At 34.2% G+C, this 18,790-nt stretch overlaps 1 protein-coding gene across 5 annotated transcripts in view; it reads right to left on the reverse strand.

Annotated features, from left to right (window-relative positions):
- The window catches only part of SNX13 (sorting nexin 13), a 166,408-nt gene that overhangs the window by 12,080 nt on the left and 135,538 nt on the right, over nt 1-18,790 (reverse strand). For 3 of the 5 annotated variants that reach the window (XR_005217024.1, XM_037836844.1, XM_037836843.1), the window contains exons 19-22: nt 16,269-16,376; nt 14,541-14,651; nt 2,245-2,406; nt 723-794 (exon numbers count right to left, since the gene is read on the reverse strand). Coding sequence is in view for 3 of the 5 variants with exons in the window: in XM_037836844.1 (XP_037692772.1) it covers nt 723-794; nt 2,245-2,406; nt 14,541-14,651; nt 16,269-16,376 (453 nt within the window). In the remaining 2 variants the exon portion in view is untranslated. Of the gene's footprint in view, nt 1-722; nt 795-2,045; nt 2,149-2,244; nt 2,407-14,540; nt 14,652-16,268; nt 16,377-16,976; nt 18,631-18,790 lie in introns of those variants that run through there. The other 2 variants (XR_005217025.1, XM_037836845.1) reach the window with 2 other exon arrangements.

Genomic DNA, 18,790 nt, shown 5'->3' on the forward strand with positions numbered 1-18,790 from the left:
CAACATTTTAATATTCATCAGAGAATGCAAATCCACGAGATACAACTACCAGAATGACTAAATTAAAAACACACTAACTGTGGAATGTTGGCAGGATGTGAAATATTGGAACTCTCATTCACTCCTGGGAGTGTAAGCGGTCCAAAAACTTTGGAAAACTATTTGGTGGTACCTACTAAAACTGAACTTATGCATACCCTATGAACCAGAAATTCTACTCCTAGGTACAGTCTTGACAGAAGTGTGCACTTTTCTTTAATCAAAACACATGGACTAGAATGGTCAAAGGAGTACTATTCATAATACAATGAATAAATTGCGCTGTATTTGCAAAATGGACTCATAGCCACAAGGATGTACAAACTACAATCACACAAAACTATATGGAAGAATATCACAATGTCGAGCAAAAGAAGCCAGAATGAAAGGAGTACCTGCTATACAGTTTTCTTTATATAAAGTATAAAAGCAGGGTAGAAGAATTCAAGAAAATGACTTGGTATGGGACAGGAGGAGCGCATGAGGAATGCTGGTGATATTTGCGTCTCGATCAAAGTGCTGATTACATGGGCAGGTTCAGTTTGTGAGAATTCATTGTGCTTTACACTTACAATGTGTGCACACATTAGTGATACACAAACACATACATATATTTCGTTAAAAAGGTTTTCCAAGTATGATCTGAATTACAACAGAATAATACAAGAATAAAATTAACTCACATTATCATCAAGTTGAGCTGAGACTCGACAATGTTCGGGATCTGAATCAGCCTTCGGAATTAAAGGAGGCACCTAACATTTTAAAAACAAACAAACAAAAAACACATAAAAAAAAAAGTAAGCAAACTAATGCAATCAGTGAAAGAATATAACACAATAGTAAACGGAAAAAAGTATCAACCATAATAAATAGCATTTGATTTGATTTTTGGTACAATATATAAGCAAAGTTTAACAATCAAAAATTAGAAACCAAATATCAAAAAATGATTATTTCATTACCAAAGGATTTTTTCCTTTAAAAATTGGTTGACTTTTGAGTTGAAAGAGGAGATTATTTAGTCAAACTCCCCTATTTTTAAGTAGAATTTAAAGCTAAGAAAGGTTAAATGACTTGAAGATTAAATTGTTAATAGCATGGCTAGGGAACAGAATGCTAATTTTTCCTGTACCACAATTACTTGATAATATGCTAACAGGTTTAAGGAATTAATTGATTGTTAGATGATAACTTAATAAAGAGGTTATGGGGAAAGGAGGACAGAAAGACCAGTGTTAGCTGACAATCATTTATCAGCACTGGGAGGACGATTAAAATCACCTTCTATGACCACCCCACCCCCCACCCCCCATTTCATGTCACTGGTGAAGAAAAAGAAGCCTGGAAAAATTCAGCGACTTTTGTACAAAGCTTTATGGGTAGTTAATGGCAGAAGTGGTACTGGACAATACTCATTTCATTCAGACAATTAGAAATAAAGATGAAGCATCAAAGACAGTATGTGAAAAGTAGGAATTACATGCACTATTTTAGGAGTTGCCTCTTACACTAAAGAAAATCTGTTCACGTATATTTCCCCTTCATTCAAACATGATCTAACAAATAGAAAATACCAATAGCTATCTGGTTTTTTTTTATAGCCTTTTACCTAAGTAACTAAGTTATAATTCTAAAAAATTTAAATTTAAGACTGCAACAGATTATTTTGTCCACCATCTTTATATGTTATTGTAGTATAAAAAGCTTCCTGGGAAACCGTGCAATTCTCAGGTATATACACAGTAATATAAGGACCCAGAGACTGATGGTGATCAAATACTTTTACTCCTTTTGATCTAGCAGTCACTTGTTCATATGAATCTGGAGAAAGACTATTTCCCAAATGAAATTAGTATAACTCATTTGCACAATAGCACTTAAACTGTTTTGCTAATGAATTTACTGGCATTATATGACAAAAATGGCATAAGGGAAGAAAATAGCATTAAGAATGGTACTTTACTAATGTAAAATATTCTTTTAAAATGGATTTAAATTTCTACCATATTAGAAATAGAGTGGTGACTGGGTTTAACAGTATTCATTTCTGATGAGAGTTAATTCTCTTCAGTTTCTCATTCTTTATGTCTTGATGACTCTGGACTTCTGAAAGGAAATAAGGTAAATCTAGGCAGAAGGTCAGTAAATCTTAGTTAATTTAAAAACAGTTTGCTTTAGACATTACTGAAAATGTCTTCTTACCTTGAAAAATGATTGCTTTATATCTTGACTTAATCTTTCTGACATTTTGCCCATGTTGTCTGACATTTTAGTCATTCCCTCTGCCAAACTATCAGGAAGCGATTTAACTGCATTTGAAACATTCCTCATAGAATTGCGAAGAGGATTTACAAAAGTGTCCATCTAAAGGGGAAAAGACATTACAACATGACTTCATTGTATCAGATTTACTATTTAAATAAGCCTGGGAAAATACAGAGAGCAACACATGAAAGATGTACTAATTTTCCAGTCAATAAAATCTCAGAACTGTTGCCTTCAAAGTATTCAAAAAGTTTACAGTCACAGACATATGATTAAAAAATTAGAGTGATGAGACTATTGCTAGAAAATGAAAATAAGATTTGGCTCCCTTATTATCATTAAAGAGATTCTGAATAAAATAAGTTTTCCAAAAAAAAAACTGATGCAAGTGAATTAGCAATAATATACTCTGCCACAATTCAAGGCAACAGTAAGAAATATTTTGAGTAGATGTGAAAAGTAAACAAGCATGTAAAATGAACAAACAGAAAGCTCAAATAATTAACAAATATTTTACTTATTTTCTAAAAATAATTTTTAAGATACAGTACACGTTCAATTAGAATCTATGGAGGGAGTTTGGAGTCCATTACAAAGACGTAAAAGAGAAGCTGCAAACCAGACATGTAAACTATGTTTTAGTAAGGTTGAATATATTATATATATATATATATATATATATATATATATATGCCATAGAAGAAAATATGAGCAGAGATATTTAAAAGAATAAAAATCTCCAGAGGGATAAGAAGCTTTACAATTGATATTCTGACTACTCAAATGTCAAATAATTTCAATTAAGAAAGGGGGAGACATCTGTACATGGAACTCTGAAAAGGAGAAATTTTTAACAGACAAGAACAAAAAGAAAAAAGGGATGCAAAAGCAAAGTCACACAAAACTACAAAGTAATTTTCAGAAAGAGTTGAGCCTCACAAAGCTACCAAGGAAAACAAATTATGTTCCATGTAAAAAGGAAAAAACAGAACAATGGTAACAAAATAAATCCCACCTCTTGGGAAACACAGCATAATGTTAACAGATGACACCAACAAGACAAAACTTCACTCGGTGTGTTTTCACCGTTTCCAACAAGATAAAATAGAAAAGGTGAGAAAACTATTGCAAAAGACAAACAAAAAATTGAATTTCAAGACAGCTGTAAAAGAGTTCAGAATTTTAGTTACTCCCCTGGCTTACACTGAGCCACAGTGCTGTAGAAATGGAATATGTGGCCTTTAGGAGGCACACAGTAAGAGTAGAACAACTCACAGAATCAAAGGATAGAAACCAAGAATGAGAAGCATTTGAAAATCACTAGCACAGGTAAAGAGAGATATGGAGATAAAAAGATGAAACTAGTTCTCACATGCATATGCTCACATATGTACAGACATATGTATATGTATGTAATTCTCTCTAGAAATCTGATTCTTTTACAGTTTTCAGTAATCAGAACAGTGTATTCAAATTAACCAGGACATTATTTCCAACACTATAAGTGTGTGTGTGTGTGTGTGTGTGTGTGTAACTCTAATAACATAAACAAGCTAAGTCTTGAAAACACAAGAAAAATTTTGAAGAGAAAAACAAAACCACAAAAAGCAGGATTTTTTTGTAATAAGTTATGATTCTTACAGAAGTAGAGTTTCAAAAGCATAAAAGGGGTGAATTCTACTTTAAAGTACAACCTAAGTTAATAAGTGGTTGAATGTCCTCAAAAATATTAGAATTTTCTATCTCTTACATTTCACAGCAGTGTGGGTTTAGATAATACAATTTCTAGAGTTGGTTAAACGACCTCATGCACTATCCAGGCATGGGGCTAAACTACCACTAATACTATTCAGGATGGAAGAACCTAAAACTGTCTTATGAATGAGATAATAATTAAAAATAGTATTTTTATTTATCTTATTAGATAATCCAGTGAGAATAGATAAGATATTGAGGGTAATATTAATGATATGGGAATGCTCAAGAATGATTATGGTTTGTTAATTTTTTTGTGGTATTGTAGGAGTGTACTGGAAGCAGTGAAGTTATTTCAGGATATTTGTTTTTCCTATTCTTTTGTTTTGTAATATTTTTTATTTTTTGATAACGTTTAATAAAAAAATTAAAATAGTTGCCAGTGTACCATCTCAGATACACAAAATCAATTTCTGCATGTAAAACCCAAGCATCTGTATTGGGGGGAGGAAACCAGGAAGGGTTAAAAAACTCCACAGGATCAGACACCCAGGGGAGTGAATCTCCCTGGCAACATGGAATATGACTCCCGGGGAGGAATGCAGACCTGGCATCATGGGACGGAGAACATCTTCTTGACCAAAAAGGGGATGTGAAAGGAAAGGAAATAAGCTTCAGTGGCAGAGAGATTCCAAAAGGAGCCGAGAGGTCACTCTGGTGGGCACTCTTACGCACAATTTAGACAACCCTTTTTAAGTTCTAAAGAATTGGGGTAGCTGGTGGTGGATACCTGAAACTATCAAACTACAACCCAGAACCCATGAATCTCGAAGACAATTGTATAAAAATGTAGCTTATGAGGGGTGACAATGGGATTGGGAAAGCCATAAGGACCACACTCCACTTTGTCTAGTTTATGGATGGATGAGTAGAAAAATAGGGGAAGGAAACAAACAAACAAACAGTCAAAGGTACCCAGTGTTCTTTTTTACTTCAATTGCTCTTTTTCACTTTAATTATTATTCTTGTTATTTTTGGGTGTGTGCTAATGAAGGTGTCAGGGATTGATTTAGGTGATGAATGTACAACTATGTAATGGTACTGTGAACAATCGAATGTACGATTTGTTTTGTATGACTGCGTGGTATGTGAATATATCGCAATAAAATGAAGATTAAAAAAAAAAAAAATCAAAACTCCACAGGACACTTACTCACTATTGGTGGGAATGTAAAATGGTGCAGTCACTGTGGAGGACAGCTTGGTGGTTCCTCAGAAAGATAAGTATAGAGTTGCCTTACAATCTGCCAATCCCACTACTCAGTACATACCCAGAAGAACTGAAAGCAGGGACGTGAACAGACATTTGCACATCAATGTTCATAGTGGCATTAATCACAATGGCCAAAAGATGGAAGCAACTCTAGTATCCATCAACTGATGAATGGATAAACAAAATGAGGCATATACATATGATAGAATATTATTCAGCAGTAAGAAGGAATGAATGAAGTCCTGAAGCACATGACAACATGGATGAATCTTGAGGACATTATGTTGAGTGAAGTAAGTCAGACACAAAAGGACAAATATTGTATGATCTCACTAATATGAACTAATGTAAACTCACAGACATAAAATCTAGTATATAGGTTAACAGGATACTAGGAGACAGAATGAGGCTAGAGAATGGGGAACGGTTGCTTAATATGTGCAGAATTTCTAACTAGGTTGAGTCTAAATGTTTGGAAAAGGATAGAAGTGATGGTAGCACATTATTGTGACTATAATTCACAGTGCTGAATTGTCCGTGAATGTGGTGAGAGTCATGTGTATCACTGGAAGGAAAGCTAGAGGTTAAAACGGGATGGTATAACATGGTGGATGATGACTGTGATTAACAGTACAAATATAAAAAAGTTCTTTCATGAACTAGAACAAATGCATGACACTATTACAAGGAGTTAATAATAGAGTGGCATATGGGAAAAACGAACCTACTGCAAATTACGAACTATAGTTAACAGTAATATCTTAATATTCTTTCATCAACAGTAACAAATGTACCACACCAATGCTAGAGGTCAATAATAGGGGGCATAAAGGGTATGGGATGTTTTGGGTTTTCTTCTCTTTTAGTTTTTTTTGAGTAATGAAAATGCTGTAAAATTGATTGCGTTAATGAATGCACAGCTATGTAATGACACTGTGAGCCACTGATTGTACACTTTGGATGGACTGTATGGTAAGTAAACAGATTTCAATAAAATTGCATTAAAAAAAAAAAAATGTAGCTTATGAGGGGTGACAATGGGATTGGGAAAGCCATAAGGACCAAACTGCACTTTGTCTAGTTTATGGATGGATGTGTAGAAAAGTAGGGGAAGGAAACAAACAGACAAAGGTACCCAGTGTTCTTTTTTACTTCAATTGCTCTTTTTCACTCTAATTATTATTCCTGTTATTTTTGTGTGTGTGCTAATGAAGGTGTCAGGGATTGATTTAGGTGATGAATGTACAACTATGTAATGGTACTGTAAACAATCGAAAGTACAATTTGTTTTGTATGACTGCGTGGTATGTGAATATATCTCAATAAAATGATGATTTAAAAAAAAAAAAAAAAAAAAAAAAACAAATAAACCTCTACAGCTGACTTTGATACCTGTGCTGGTTTGGATCTGTTATGTACCTCAGAAAAGACTATGTTGTTTTAATCCAATCTTGCGCGGGCAGACCTATCATGGGTAGGACCTTCTGATTAGGTTGTTTCTATGGAGTCCATGGAGATGTGACCCCACCAATTCAAGGTGGGTTTTAATACCTTTGGTGGAGTCCTCTCTGAGAGAATAAAAGACAGATGAAACTGAGAGAGCTCAGACACTTAAAGAAAAATGCCCAGAGACATTTTGGAGAAAAGCCACTGAAGCCAGAAGCTAAACCCAGGATAGAAGGTTCAGCAGAGCCAGCCATTTGCCATTCCGTATGACAGAGGAACCCCGGATGCCATAGGCTTTTCCTCAGAGAAGGAATCTATCCCTTCATGCCTTAATTTGGCCATTTTCATGGCCCTTAGAACTGTAAATTTGCAACCTAATAAATCCCCATTGAAAAAGCCAATCCATTTCTGGTACACTGCATTCCGGCAGTGTTAGCAAATCAAAACAACACATTACCCTGAAGAAAGGTGAATTTCAGAAGCACAAAAGCAGAGTCCAACACTGTACAATATCAGAATTTGTCTTAAAATAGAATTTTTTTTTAAAAAAAGAAAAAGAAACAAACAAACCTCAAAATTACCAGGCACAGGAGTAATTGTGGGTTGCCAGCACAAGTGTACACTTTGCCTGACTTAAAACACTATCTATTCATTCAATCATTATCAATTAAGTTATATGTATTGGTAACAATATACATAATGGAATTTTAATTTGAATTTGAATCCTTAACTATAGCATTAAATGAAAACAGAAAGATAACTGTGTGCAAAGAGGAAGAATCCTTGACAGATATTCTTTCTAGGAATTTGTCTATAGATTTTTCAAAGCTAGGAAAATTAAGTGACCAAATTAATGTGCTGATAAGGATTATTTCTTAAGCTCTGAATATCCACTGATAAAAGACTTACAGATGATTTTCCCTAATGGCTATTAAATTCCAGTACAACATAATTAAGTAAAAATTTCAGAACTATAATTTAGCCAAAAGAGAAATGTAGCTGAAAATCTTGATACACATAGAAATTATTCTGACAATCTCAGAAGGGGTCAAGATGACCTTAATTATCACCAAGAAATATGATTTATGAAAAATTTATGTTACTGTAGTGTGCTAGAAATGACTCCAGTGGTTTTAAAAAAAAGGTGGTAAATAACTGGATACCTCCACCTGCTGTTGTTGGTAAAAAAAATTGTGTACATTCAATATAATGCCTCTTTTATCTCAAAAAGTTCTTACCAATTTATTAGTTTACCTTAAAATTGGTATAATCTTAAGACATCAAAAAGATGAAGACTGGAATGCATCTCTACTAACAATAAAACAATATAAAGTTGGAATTTAAACGCAATCAATTCAATCACAAAATACAAAGACAAGAACACCATTTATGAATTGTAAGGTTTGTACTCTGGAACTTTTTATTAAAGCAAAGCATTCCTCTTAGAAATTTTCAAACCCAAATCCTAGAATAATTATATGAACTTCTTATGCTCAGTTTTTAATTTCTTAATTATTTTTTAACAGTTCCTTAATCTTTTTTTTTTTAAAGATTCTTTTCTTTCTGGAGGGAAGAGTGTGAGTGGGGTCTTTTGTCTTACTTTTCATTTTGAAATAATTTCAGACTTATAAAAAGTTGCAAAATAATATAAATAGTTCCTACATACCCTTCACTTAGCTTCCCCAAATGTTAACATCTTATAGAACAATTAGCATCTATATGTACACTTAGCAAAAATTGGTAAGTTAACATTAATACAACTTGATCTAATTTCACCTCCCAATAATATCCCCTTTCTGCTCCAGAATCCAATCCCAGACCACATGTTGCATTTAGTTGTCGTATCTTTTCAATCTCCTCAAACTGGGACAGTTCCTCAAAGTCTTTCACGACATTAACACTTCTGAAGTACTTGACAGTTATTTTGTAGGCTGCCCTTCAATTTGGGTTTGTCTTGTGTATTCTCATTATTAAATTCATGTTACGCATTTTTGGCAAAAATATCACAGAAGCTATGGTGTGCCCTTTTCAGTACATTGTATCAGGAAGCCCATAATGTCAATATGTTATCATTACTGGAGATGTTAAACTTTCATCAGTCGGTTCATGTGGTATCTGTCAGGTTTCTCCACTTTAAAGTTATTGATTTCCCTTTTTTTTTTTCCCTTTTTAATTTTTATTGGGATTGTTCAGATACCATACAACTATCCAAAGATCCATAGTGTACAATCAGTTGCCCCTGGTACCCATACAGCTGTACATCCATCACCACACTTAATTTTTGTTCAATTTTTAGAACCTTTTCATTAATCCAGACAAGAAATAAAGTGAAAGATGGAAAAAGAAAAAAGAAAAGGAAATTCAAATCCTCCCATATCCCTAACCAACCCCCTCAATTGCTAACTCATAGTGTTGGTATAGTACATTTGTTATAGTTTATGAAAAAATGTTGAAATACTACTAACTGTAGTATATAGTTTGCAATAGGTATATATTTCTTCCCTATATGCTCCTCTATTATTAACTTCTAATTGTATTGTCATACATTTGTTCTGGTTCATGGAAGAGATTTCTAATATTTGTACAGTTAATCATGGACACTGCCCACCACAGGATTCAGTCTTATACATTCCCATCTTTTGATCTCCAACTTTCCTTCTGGTGACATATATGACTCTGAGCTTCCCCTTTCCACCTCATTCACACACCATTTGGCACTGTTAGTTATTTTCACATCTTGCTACCAACACCTCTGTTCATTTCCAAATGTTTAAGTTCATCCTACTTGAACATCCTGCTCATACTAAGCAACTGCTCCCCATTCTTAAGCCTCATTCTATATCTTGGTACCTTATATTCCATGTCTATGAGTTTACATATTATAATTAGTTCCTATCAGTGAGACCCTGCAATAATTGTCCTTATGTGTCTGGCTTATTTCACTCAGTATATTGCCCTTGAGGTTTTGTCATCAACACATTTTTTTTTTTAATATGGTTTTGTTCACACACCATACATTCCATCCTAAGTAAATAATCCATGGTTCTCTGTATGGTCATATATTTATGTATTCACCACCTTCACCACTAGCTATATAAGGGCATCTACATTTCTTCCACAAGGCAGGAGGGAGAGTCAAAGATGGTAGAGAGGAAAAGAAAGAGGAAAAAAAAAAAACGACAGCTAGGAAGCAGCAAAAGGAAAAATACCTTAAATCAAAGTAAAGAGTCAGACAACACCATCAATGTCAAGTGTCTAACATGCCTCCTTATCTCCCCCTCTTATCTGCATTTACCTTGGTATATCGCCTTTGTTACATTAAAGGAAGCATAATACAATGATTCTGTTAGTTACAGTCTCTAGTTTACATTGATTGCATCCCTCCCCCAATGCCTCCCCATTTTTAACACCTTGCAAGGTTGACATTTGCTTGTTCTCCCTCATAAAAGAACATATTTATACATTTTATCACAATTGTTGAACACTCTAGATTTCACCAAGTTACACAGTCCCAGTCTTTATCTTTCCTCCTTTCTTCTGGTGTCTCACATGCTCCCAACCTTCCTCTCTCAACCATATTCATAGTTATCTTTGTTCAGTGTACTTACATTGCTGTGCTACCAACTCCCAAAATTGTGTTCCAAACCACGCACTCCAGTGTTCTCCTATCACTCCATAGTGCTCCCTTTAGTATTTCCTGTAGGGCGGGTGTCTTGTTCACAAAGTTTCTCATTGTCTGTCAAAATATTTTGAGCTCTCCCTCATATTTGAAGGACAGCTTTGCTGGATATAGGATTCTTGGTTGGTGGTTTTCCTCTTTCAGCATCTTAAATATACCACACCACTTCCTTCTTGCCTCCATGGTTTCTGCTGAGAGCGCCACACATAGTCTTATTAAGCTTCCTTTGTATGTGATGGATTGCTTTTCTCTTGCTGCTTTCAGGATTCTCTTTGTCTTCGACATTTGATAATCTGATTATTAAGTGTCTTGGCCTATTCAGATCTATTCTGTTTGGAGAATGCTGCACTTCTTGGATCCGTAATTTTCTGTCTTTCATAAGAAATGAGAAATTTTCATTATTTCCTCTATTATTGCTTCTGCCCCTTTTCCCTTCTCTTCTCCTTCTGGGACACCAGTGATATGTACATTCTTGTACTTTATTTCATCCTTAAGTTCCCAGAGACGTTGCTCATATTTTTTCATTCTTTTCTCCCTCTGCTCCTTTGCGTGTATGCTTTCAGGTGTTTTGTTCTCCAGTTCCTGAGTGTTTTCTTCTGCCTCTTGAGATCTGCTGTTGTATGCTTCCATTGTGTCTTTCATCTCTTGTGTTGTACCTTTCATTTCCATAGATTCTACTAGTTGATTTTTGAACTTTCGATTTCTGCTTTATGTATGCCCAGTGTTTTCTTCACAGCCTCTATCTCTTTTGCGAAATCTTCTCTAAACTTTTTGAATTGATTTAGCATTAGTTGTTTAAATTCCTGTATCTCAGTTGAAGTGTACGTTTGTTCCTTTGACTGGGCCATAACTTCGTTTTTCTTAGTGTAGGTTGTAATTTTCTGTTGTCTAGGCATGGTTTCCTTGGTTACTCCAATCAGGTTTTCCCAGACCAGAACAGGCTCAGGTCCCAGAGGGAAGAAATATTCAGTATCTGGTTTCTCTGAGGGTGTGTCTTAGAAAATTGCTCCACCCTGTGATGCCTCAGGTCACTGTGCTTTTCTGCCCAGCAGGTGATGCCTGTTAGCCTATAATTCTTGACTGGTGTGAGGAGGTATGGCCTTCACCCTTCTCCAAGTCACAGCCCTGGGAACTGAAAATGGCTGGGGCTTTCTCCACTGAGCCAAAAAAGAAACAGATAGTCCCCTTCAGACCTAGCCCAAGGCGACCCTCTGCCTCTCCAAGGTCAGTCGTCACCCAAAGCCTCTGTCTGTTTTTTGGGGATTCGTACCTGTAGTGAGCAGTTCACACTCGCTACTTAAAACCCCAGTTGGAGCTCAGCTGACCTATATTCGCTTGCTGGGAGAGAGCTTCTCTCTGGCACCAGGAGGCTTTGCAGCTTGGGCTATGGGGGAGGGGTCTCACGACTTGGATCCACAGGTTTTACTCACAGATTTTATGCTCTGATCTCGGGCATTCCTCTCAGTTCAGGTTGGTGTATGATGAGTGGACGGTCTCGTTTGTTCCCCTGCAGTTATTCTGGATTATTTACTAGTCGTTTCTCGTTTTTTTTTAAGTTGTTCCAGGGGGACTACTCAGTTTCCACTCCTCTCTATGCTGCCATCTTCCCTCTCTCTCCACTGATTTCCTTTTGTAATTAGTAAGCATCTTATAGAGAAATACTTTGAGAAAATGCAAATATCATATGTATTTTTATCCACTAATTTTAACATCCTGTCAATTATTCTTGCATTTGCCAGATGCAGATTTTTTATTTCCATCATTCTTACTACACTGGAAATCTGCTATAAGGAAGAACTGTCCCTTCTCTCCATTTATATATTTAATTATTTATGTATTACAGAATGGATTCATGGGTATTTACTTTATTCTATGGATTACAATCAATTACTACCATTATTTATCTTATTATTCAATTTCTACAATCTGTATCTTTATATCTTACAACAAATCAGTAACTGAGTCTTATTTCTTCTGTAAGCATGTTCTTACATCCACTTCCTCTAAATTTTTGTTAACCACTTTCTTTAGGGCTCTTACTGTAAGAATGTCTTAGCTATTCTTCTAGTCTCCAATTCCTTCCCCTTTTAAATTAATTCTGTACACTGTTATTGGAGTAATTCTTAAATATAGTTTAAGAACAACTCCTTGCTCAAAACCCTCCTTCTAAAATGGCTTCTCCAAACAGGATAAAATGCAAGACTCCTCTCCTTGGTTCTCAGGACCTTCTATAAACTGGCACTACAGTGCTCATTATAATTCATTTAAACCAGCAAACAATCTGAGGCAACTGGTTCAGCAACTCAAGAGCTAAAAAGTTGTTTCACATTACAGCAACTAAATAAAATAATCTGATTACCCAGCCCCACAACATATATTATCTATACTATATGTCTATCCCTTCTACAACTGCTGCTACTCTCTGATACTATTGCTGCTACTATTATTAATAGAAAATATTTATTCAAAGCTTTATTATGTGCCAGGTAATATAATACATAAATTGCAGAACAAGGATTTGAACTTAAGGATGACTTATTGTAAAGCTTGTGTTCACACTAATCTATCTTGCCTAATTTGAGAATTTATCATTTATTGTTTTAACCTATCATTTTATTTCAAGTACAGGTCTTTGTACTTCAATGGTATTTTAAATAATAGATATGTTACTCATGAAGCAAAAATCCTTTCAGGAACATATCCTAATTAACATTTTCCTTATCTTCACTCCAAGTAAGAGACATTTCCTTCTCAAGTTAATTAAAAACCTGTGACCTGATCTATATTTTCTAAACAATATAACTTCTACAGTCAGTTTGTTCAAACACTACAACTACATGGAACTTTGAATAGGAAGTGAGATATGGTAGGTCTGTATAGATTAGAATGAAATAGCAACACATCCTAAAGTAATTTGGGTGAAGAATAAAAATATATATTTGGGGCTCCCCTGAAGAGCTGGGGGAGAATGCAGAGGTGTTGAACTTCTTCACCTGGATTGTTGCTGATGTTCTCACAAACATTGGGGACTGACGGCTTGATGCGCTGAGCCCTCTGTCTTGGGGCTGGCCCCTATGAAGCTTGTTGCTGCAAGGAGAGGCTAAACCTGCTTATAATTGTGCCTAAGAGTCTCCCATTGAGTGCCTCTTTGTTGCTCAAATGTGACCCTCTCTCTCTCTAACTAAGCCACCTTGGCAGGTGAACTCACTGCCCTCCCTGCTATGTGGGACCTGACTCCAAGGGGTGTAAATCTCCCTGGCAACGCAGGATATGACTCGCAGGGATGAATCTGGGATCTGGCATCGTGGGATTGAGAACATCTTCTTGACCAAAAGGGGGATGCGAAATGAAACAAAATAAAAGTTTCAGTGGCTGAGAGATTTCAAATGGAGTCAAGAGGTCACTCTGGTGGACATTCTTAACACACTCTATAGATAACACTTTTCAGGTTTTAATATATTGGAATAGCTAGAGGTAAATACTGAAACTACAAAACTCCAACCCAGTAGGCTTGACTCCTGAAGACAACTGTATAGCAATGTAGCTTACAAGGGGTGATAGTGTGATTGTGAAAACCCTGTGGATTGCACTCCCTTTATTCAGTGTATGGATGGATGAGTAGAAAAATGGGGATAAAACCTAAACGAAAAACAGGGTGGGATGGGGGGAGTGATTTGGGTGTTCTTATTTTATTTTTTATTCCGATTCTGATTCTGGTGTAAGGAAAATGTTTAAAAATAGATTGGGGTGATGAATGCACAACTATAAGATGGTACTGTGAACAGCTGATTGTACACCATGGATGACTGTATGGTATATGAATATAACTCAATAAAACTGAATTAAAGGAAAAAAAAAAAAAAAGCTTGAGACCTGTCTTAGGCAAACCTTCTTTAAATGGACCATTTCAAAAGTTTCACTGTTCTTTCAGGCTTCTGCTGGATTATAATCTATGTGTAAGGGTGGGAATTTACACTCATATCAATAGTAGGCTGAATAAAGCACAGAAAATAAACATGCCAAGGAGCACTTAGTGAAATTTTCTAGTCTTCAAATACAGTATATAAATTTACTTTGTTTTATTAAAAACAAAGTATGAAAATAGAACTAAAAGGAGACCCACTGTAATAGTATGCTCACCTTGCGGGCAAAATCTCCTTTTCCTTTACTGTAGGCTTTGTTCTCAAGGAAATCATACACATAGTGGGCCAAAGCTGGTGATGCTTTCATCATTTCAGGAGTTAATAATAACTAACAGGAAAAAAGAGGTCTCTTAAATTGATAGGACACTGAAAATTAACTACTGTTTCTAATTTCATTTGTAGAACACTAAGAATGTATAGCAAAGAATTTTAATTTTATATTAAAAAACAATTATACTTACTTTTCTATTATCAGGCTTTATAGCTTATACTAAGAAGATCCATATTAAAAAACTGCTCTGTTATTCACATAATCATTCTAAAGTTAGCACAATAGAAAACACATAAAATAATCTAGACAAAGACTTTCAGAATTATAAAGAAGTGCCCAAACAAATTATCATTGCTTTCACAACTGCTAATGATAGAAGTTAATACACTAGCTTAGTTCCTTCCATGGTATATGTTTTGCCATATTGAGTTCATTAGCTAAGAACACAGAACAGCAACATTTAAATGACACATTTATGGCATTAGATTTGGAGAAGCGATTACTTTCTAAATCTAATAAATAATTGATACAGATTCTGATGGAATTGAAGTTAGTATGGAAAAAAATATTTGACAAGAATCATACAAACGCTATCATACATTCAGTGTTAAGCCAGAAAAACAAAGGTGAATAATAGCAGAGATTTCTATGTTTTGCTATTATGATTATAAATAAACCCAGTTGAAGTTATACGTATTTAAGAAAGTGAGAGGAAGCATCCAAATGAAATATCCAGTATAGCATTAGCTAAGTGTCAACAAACTTTTTCTGTAAAGATCAAAATAGTAATTATTTTAGGCTTTGTGGTACAAAGAGTCTCTGCTGCAACTACTCAACTCTACTGCTCCAGTGAGAAAGGTACCACAGATAACAGTAAATGAATGGGTGTGACTCTGCTCCAAGAAAACTACTAAGAAAATCAGGTGGTGGGCTGGATTTGGTATGTAGGCTGTAGTTTGCTGACCCCTGTTTTAGAGAGTAGATTGGGAAGCTAAACAACAGAATACCATATTTCTGAGCTGGTGCCTTGTTTAATATATGAGAAAACTTTATGAACCAATAACTAGCATAAAAAAATTAAGTGATATTGTATCTGTACCTAGGTACACAACTGTAAAACAGTTATTTCTGTGAATCCTAACAGTTCAGGCAGTAAATAACCTGAGAGACATATTCTGTTGTTCCAGAAGAGAAATCTATATGCCCATGATGTTACACATTAGAGATCACCCCTCTGTTCCATCCCTCTCTAGAATTATCCCTATAATTTTAGAAGCCTTAGAATCATTCTGAGCCATGGGAGGCTGAAATCTGTTAGCTTCAGATACATCATAAAGAGCTACTAACTACTGAACTGGAAACATTTAACTGTTTAGTCTACCAGAAAATACCTATATTTTATAGTAATCTGGAATGCATGTGTGTGTACGTGTGTGTATCCCTCAAAAAATACAAAAAGCCACATCTTTAACACTGAGTGTCCAGAAAAATTCTAAGTTAATTATAAACAGATATAATGCTTATTAAACACTACGCCGACTGCACCTGACATGCAGCTCCAAAGCGGTTGCTATTTCTACTATTAAAATAAAATCATCCCTTTAATAAAGGAATCTGCTGCATCTCTGTGCTATATTTAAACGAAAATCTAAAGGTACCAAAACATGGACTTACCTGCAAATATGCATTTAGATCCTTTTTTCTCTTTTCTAAAAAATCTCTATCCATATTATTAAAAGTCTTTTTACCTGGAAGTTTCAATATGCTTGACAGATTTTCAAACTAGAAGACAAAATACATTCAACAGACTTTCTCAGTTTTTAACGAAAAGAGAAAAGAATTTCCCAAGTGCCATTTTTCTACATACCAAAAGCATCTTGAGTGGATAGTTTTGCAAAATATTTTATTATAGTAAGCACAAATCTGAAAATACAAAAATAGTGCCCAAATTTGTGCCCAAAATTGTCCAAAACACAGCTCTAATATTATTTACTATAAAGAAGTATTTGCAATCAGGAATAACAAATGTGGATAATTGGTAAAGCTGGGCTATGGGCACATGGGTTTTATTATTATGCAAAATTTGTATAAGAAAAAGTTTAAAAAATATTTTCATTAACAGCCCTTTGACTTGTGAATAAAGTACTGGTGTCAGTATCATTGTTTTAAAAATTAATGGTACATTATAAAAAGGTGCTTTTATCAACTGTAACAAATGTACCACGCCAATGCAAGGAGTGAGTAATAGGGAGGTATATGGGAATTCTGTATTTTATGCATGACTGTTTTGTAAGTCAACAACTTCTCTAATAAAAATAAACTAAAAATAATTAATGGTTCTATAAAGAAAACTAACTCCTATTGCAGAGATTAAAGAGAAGAGGAAACAAAGAGGTTTAAGATAATTTTCAGCCAAAAAAAAATGGAAGACTCTGATAAGCTTTGAAATTGTATGGCAGTTCTGAGGGGTGCTTGAAGCTAAAATGTGTACAAGTTCATTATGTTATATATAAAAAGTAAAAGTAGTTCTGTTACAACTGCTCCAGTCATGGCAAGAAAAACAACAAAAAAGGGTAGAGGCAATTTATAGGAAAAATGTTATGCTATAGAGATATTCATAAATATGATGACTCACAAAAGTATTCGGCTGGGTCCTCTTTGAACATAAAATATCCACTGAAGTGTGCTTGATTACATGAATTAAATATTTAAAATATCATACCTTATGGAAGTAAATGTATTCTTTCAAGGTTCCTAAATAAACATTTAATTTCCTAGAGTACTACATAAACACATTATCTTAAAATACTAACTCAATTTTACAGAATGCAAAAAGTTTATTCTGGAAATACCAGAATATGAGGAGAATATGACAGTGTTTATTAAAACAACAATTTATTTCAGAAACTTTAAAATAACGAACTTATTAATAAAAAAATATATATTAAGCATCACAATAATAACTTTTTTTTAAAGTCTAAATTATCAAAACAAAGAAACTCCTTTTTAACTAAAGTCATCTGTCTGGAACACAAATATCTATGACCAACAGTTTTCTCACTGTCGTCATAGAAGTAAGAAACAAACAGGAATTTTATACTCTACAAACATCCATTACAAGCTTGGCACTTAAAAGATTATTTATAAGTACAAATAAAAGACAGCCCATTTCCTGAAAAGTAATATAATTCCTTCTGCAAAAAACTGATGGGAAATATTTTTAAAAGGTATACAAAAGAAATTAATTTGCCTAAAAATAAGAACTCAAATAATGGGTATTTCCAAGTTTACAAAGAACTTTAATACTATATCTAAATCATAGACATTTCAAACTCAAAGATTTTATCTTTCTACTTTAGACACATTAGGTTTAGTGTTCTAATAACACTACTGGAAAGTTTAAAAAGTTGGCATGAAATTTTGTATTAGAAGGATTAAAAATTCTTCATATCCAGGCACATCACTTTGTAATACTTTCACTCAGCTATCTTAATGAATACTCAAAATTATCACTTGAATCACTAGTACTCAATCTACATTACATATATATACATCATACATTATCCACCCAATAAAACATAAATACACAATATCTACTGACATATAAGCTCCTGGAGAACAAGAATTTGGCTTGTTTTGTTCACAGTTATATTCCCAGCACACAGAACAGTGAAAACAGAATGTGTTCTATAAGTATTTGTTGAATAAACAAATGGGCAGTTCAGGCCATTACTAAAATAATATGAATTTAACATTTTATTTATTTTCTTTTAATATTACAAATTTTTTCATCAAGCATAAAATCAGACTATTAAAAAGTATTAAGAAAAACAAATGATAGTTCATATATTTCGAGTGGAAAAAGCTCAAGTCACAAATTAAAATAAACAAAATGAAACCTTTTAAAATAATTGTGCTTCTTTAAGAACTCTATGGAATTAACATTTATATATGTCAAAATGAATTAGAAGTCATCACATTTTTCTTCCACTATTTTATCAGGGATTTGAATTTCGAAAATACAGATACAGCAGAGCTGAAAGGCAAACAGCCTGAGTCTTAGTTGTAAACGCACAGTATTTTGCTTAAACTTAAAATTTCATTTACAAGCTTAGCTTTTAATTTCTTAAACTCTGAGCAATCTACACACTCAAGTTTAAGTACTCAAGCACAAACACTGTAATTTTATAGGAAAC

This window comes from Choloepus didactylus, chromosome 5 (assembly GCF_015220235.1).
Source record: "Choloepus didactylus isolate mChoDid1 chromosome 5, mChoDid1.pri, whole genome shotgun sequence".
In the NCBI taxonomy this organism is placed as follows: Eukaryota; Metazoa; Chordata; class Mammalia; order Pilosa; family Megalonychidae; genus Choloepus; species Choloepus didactylus.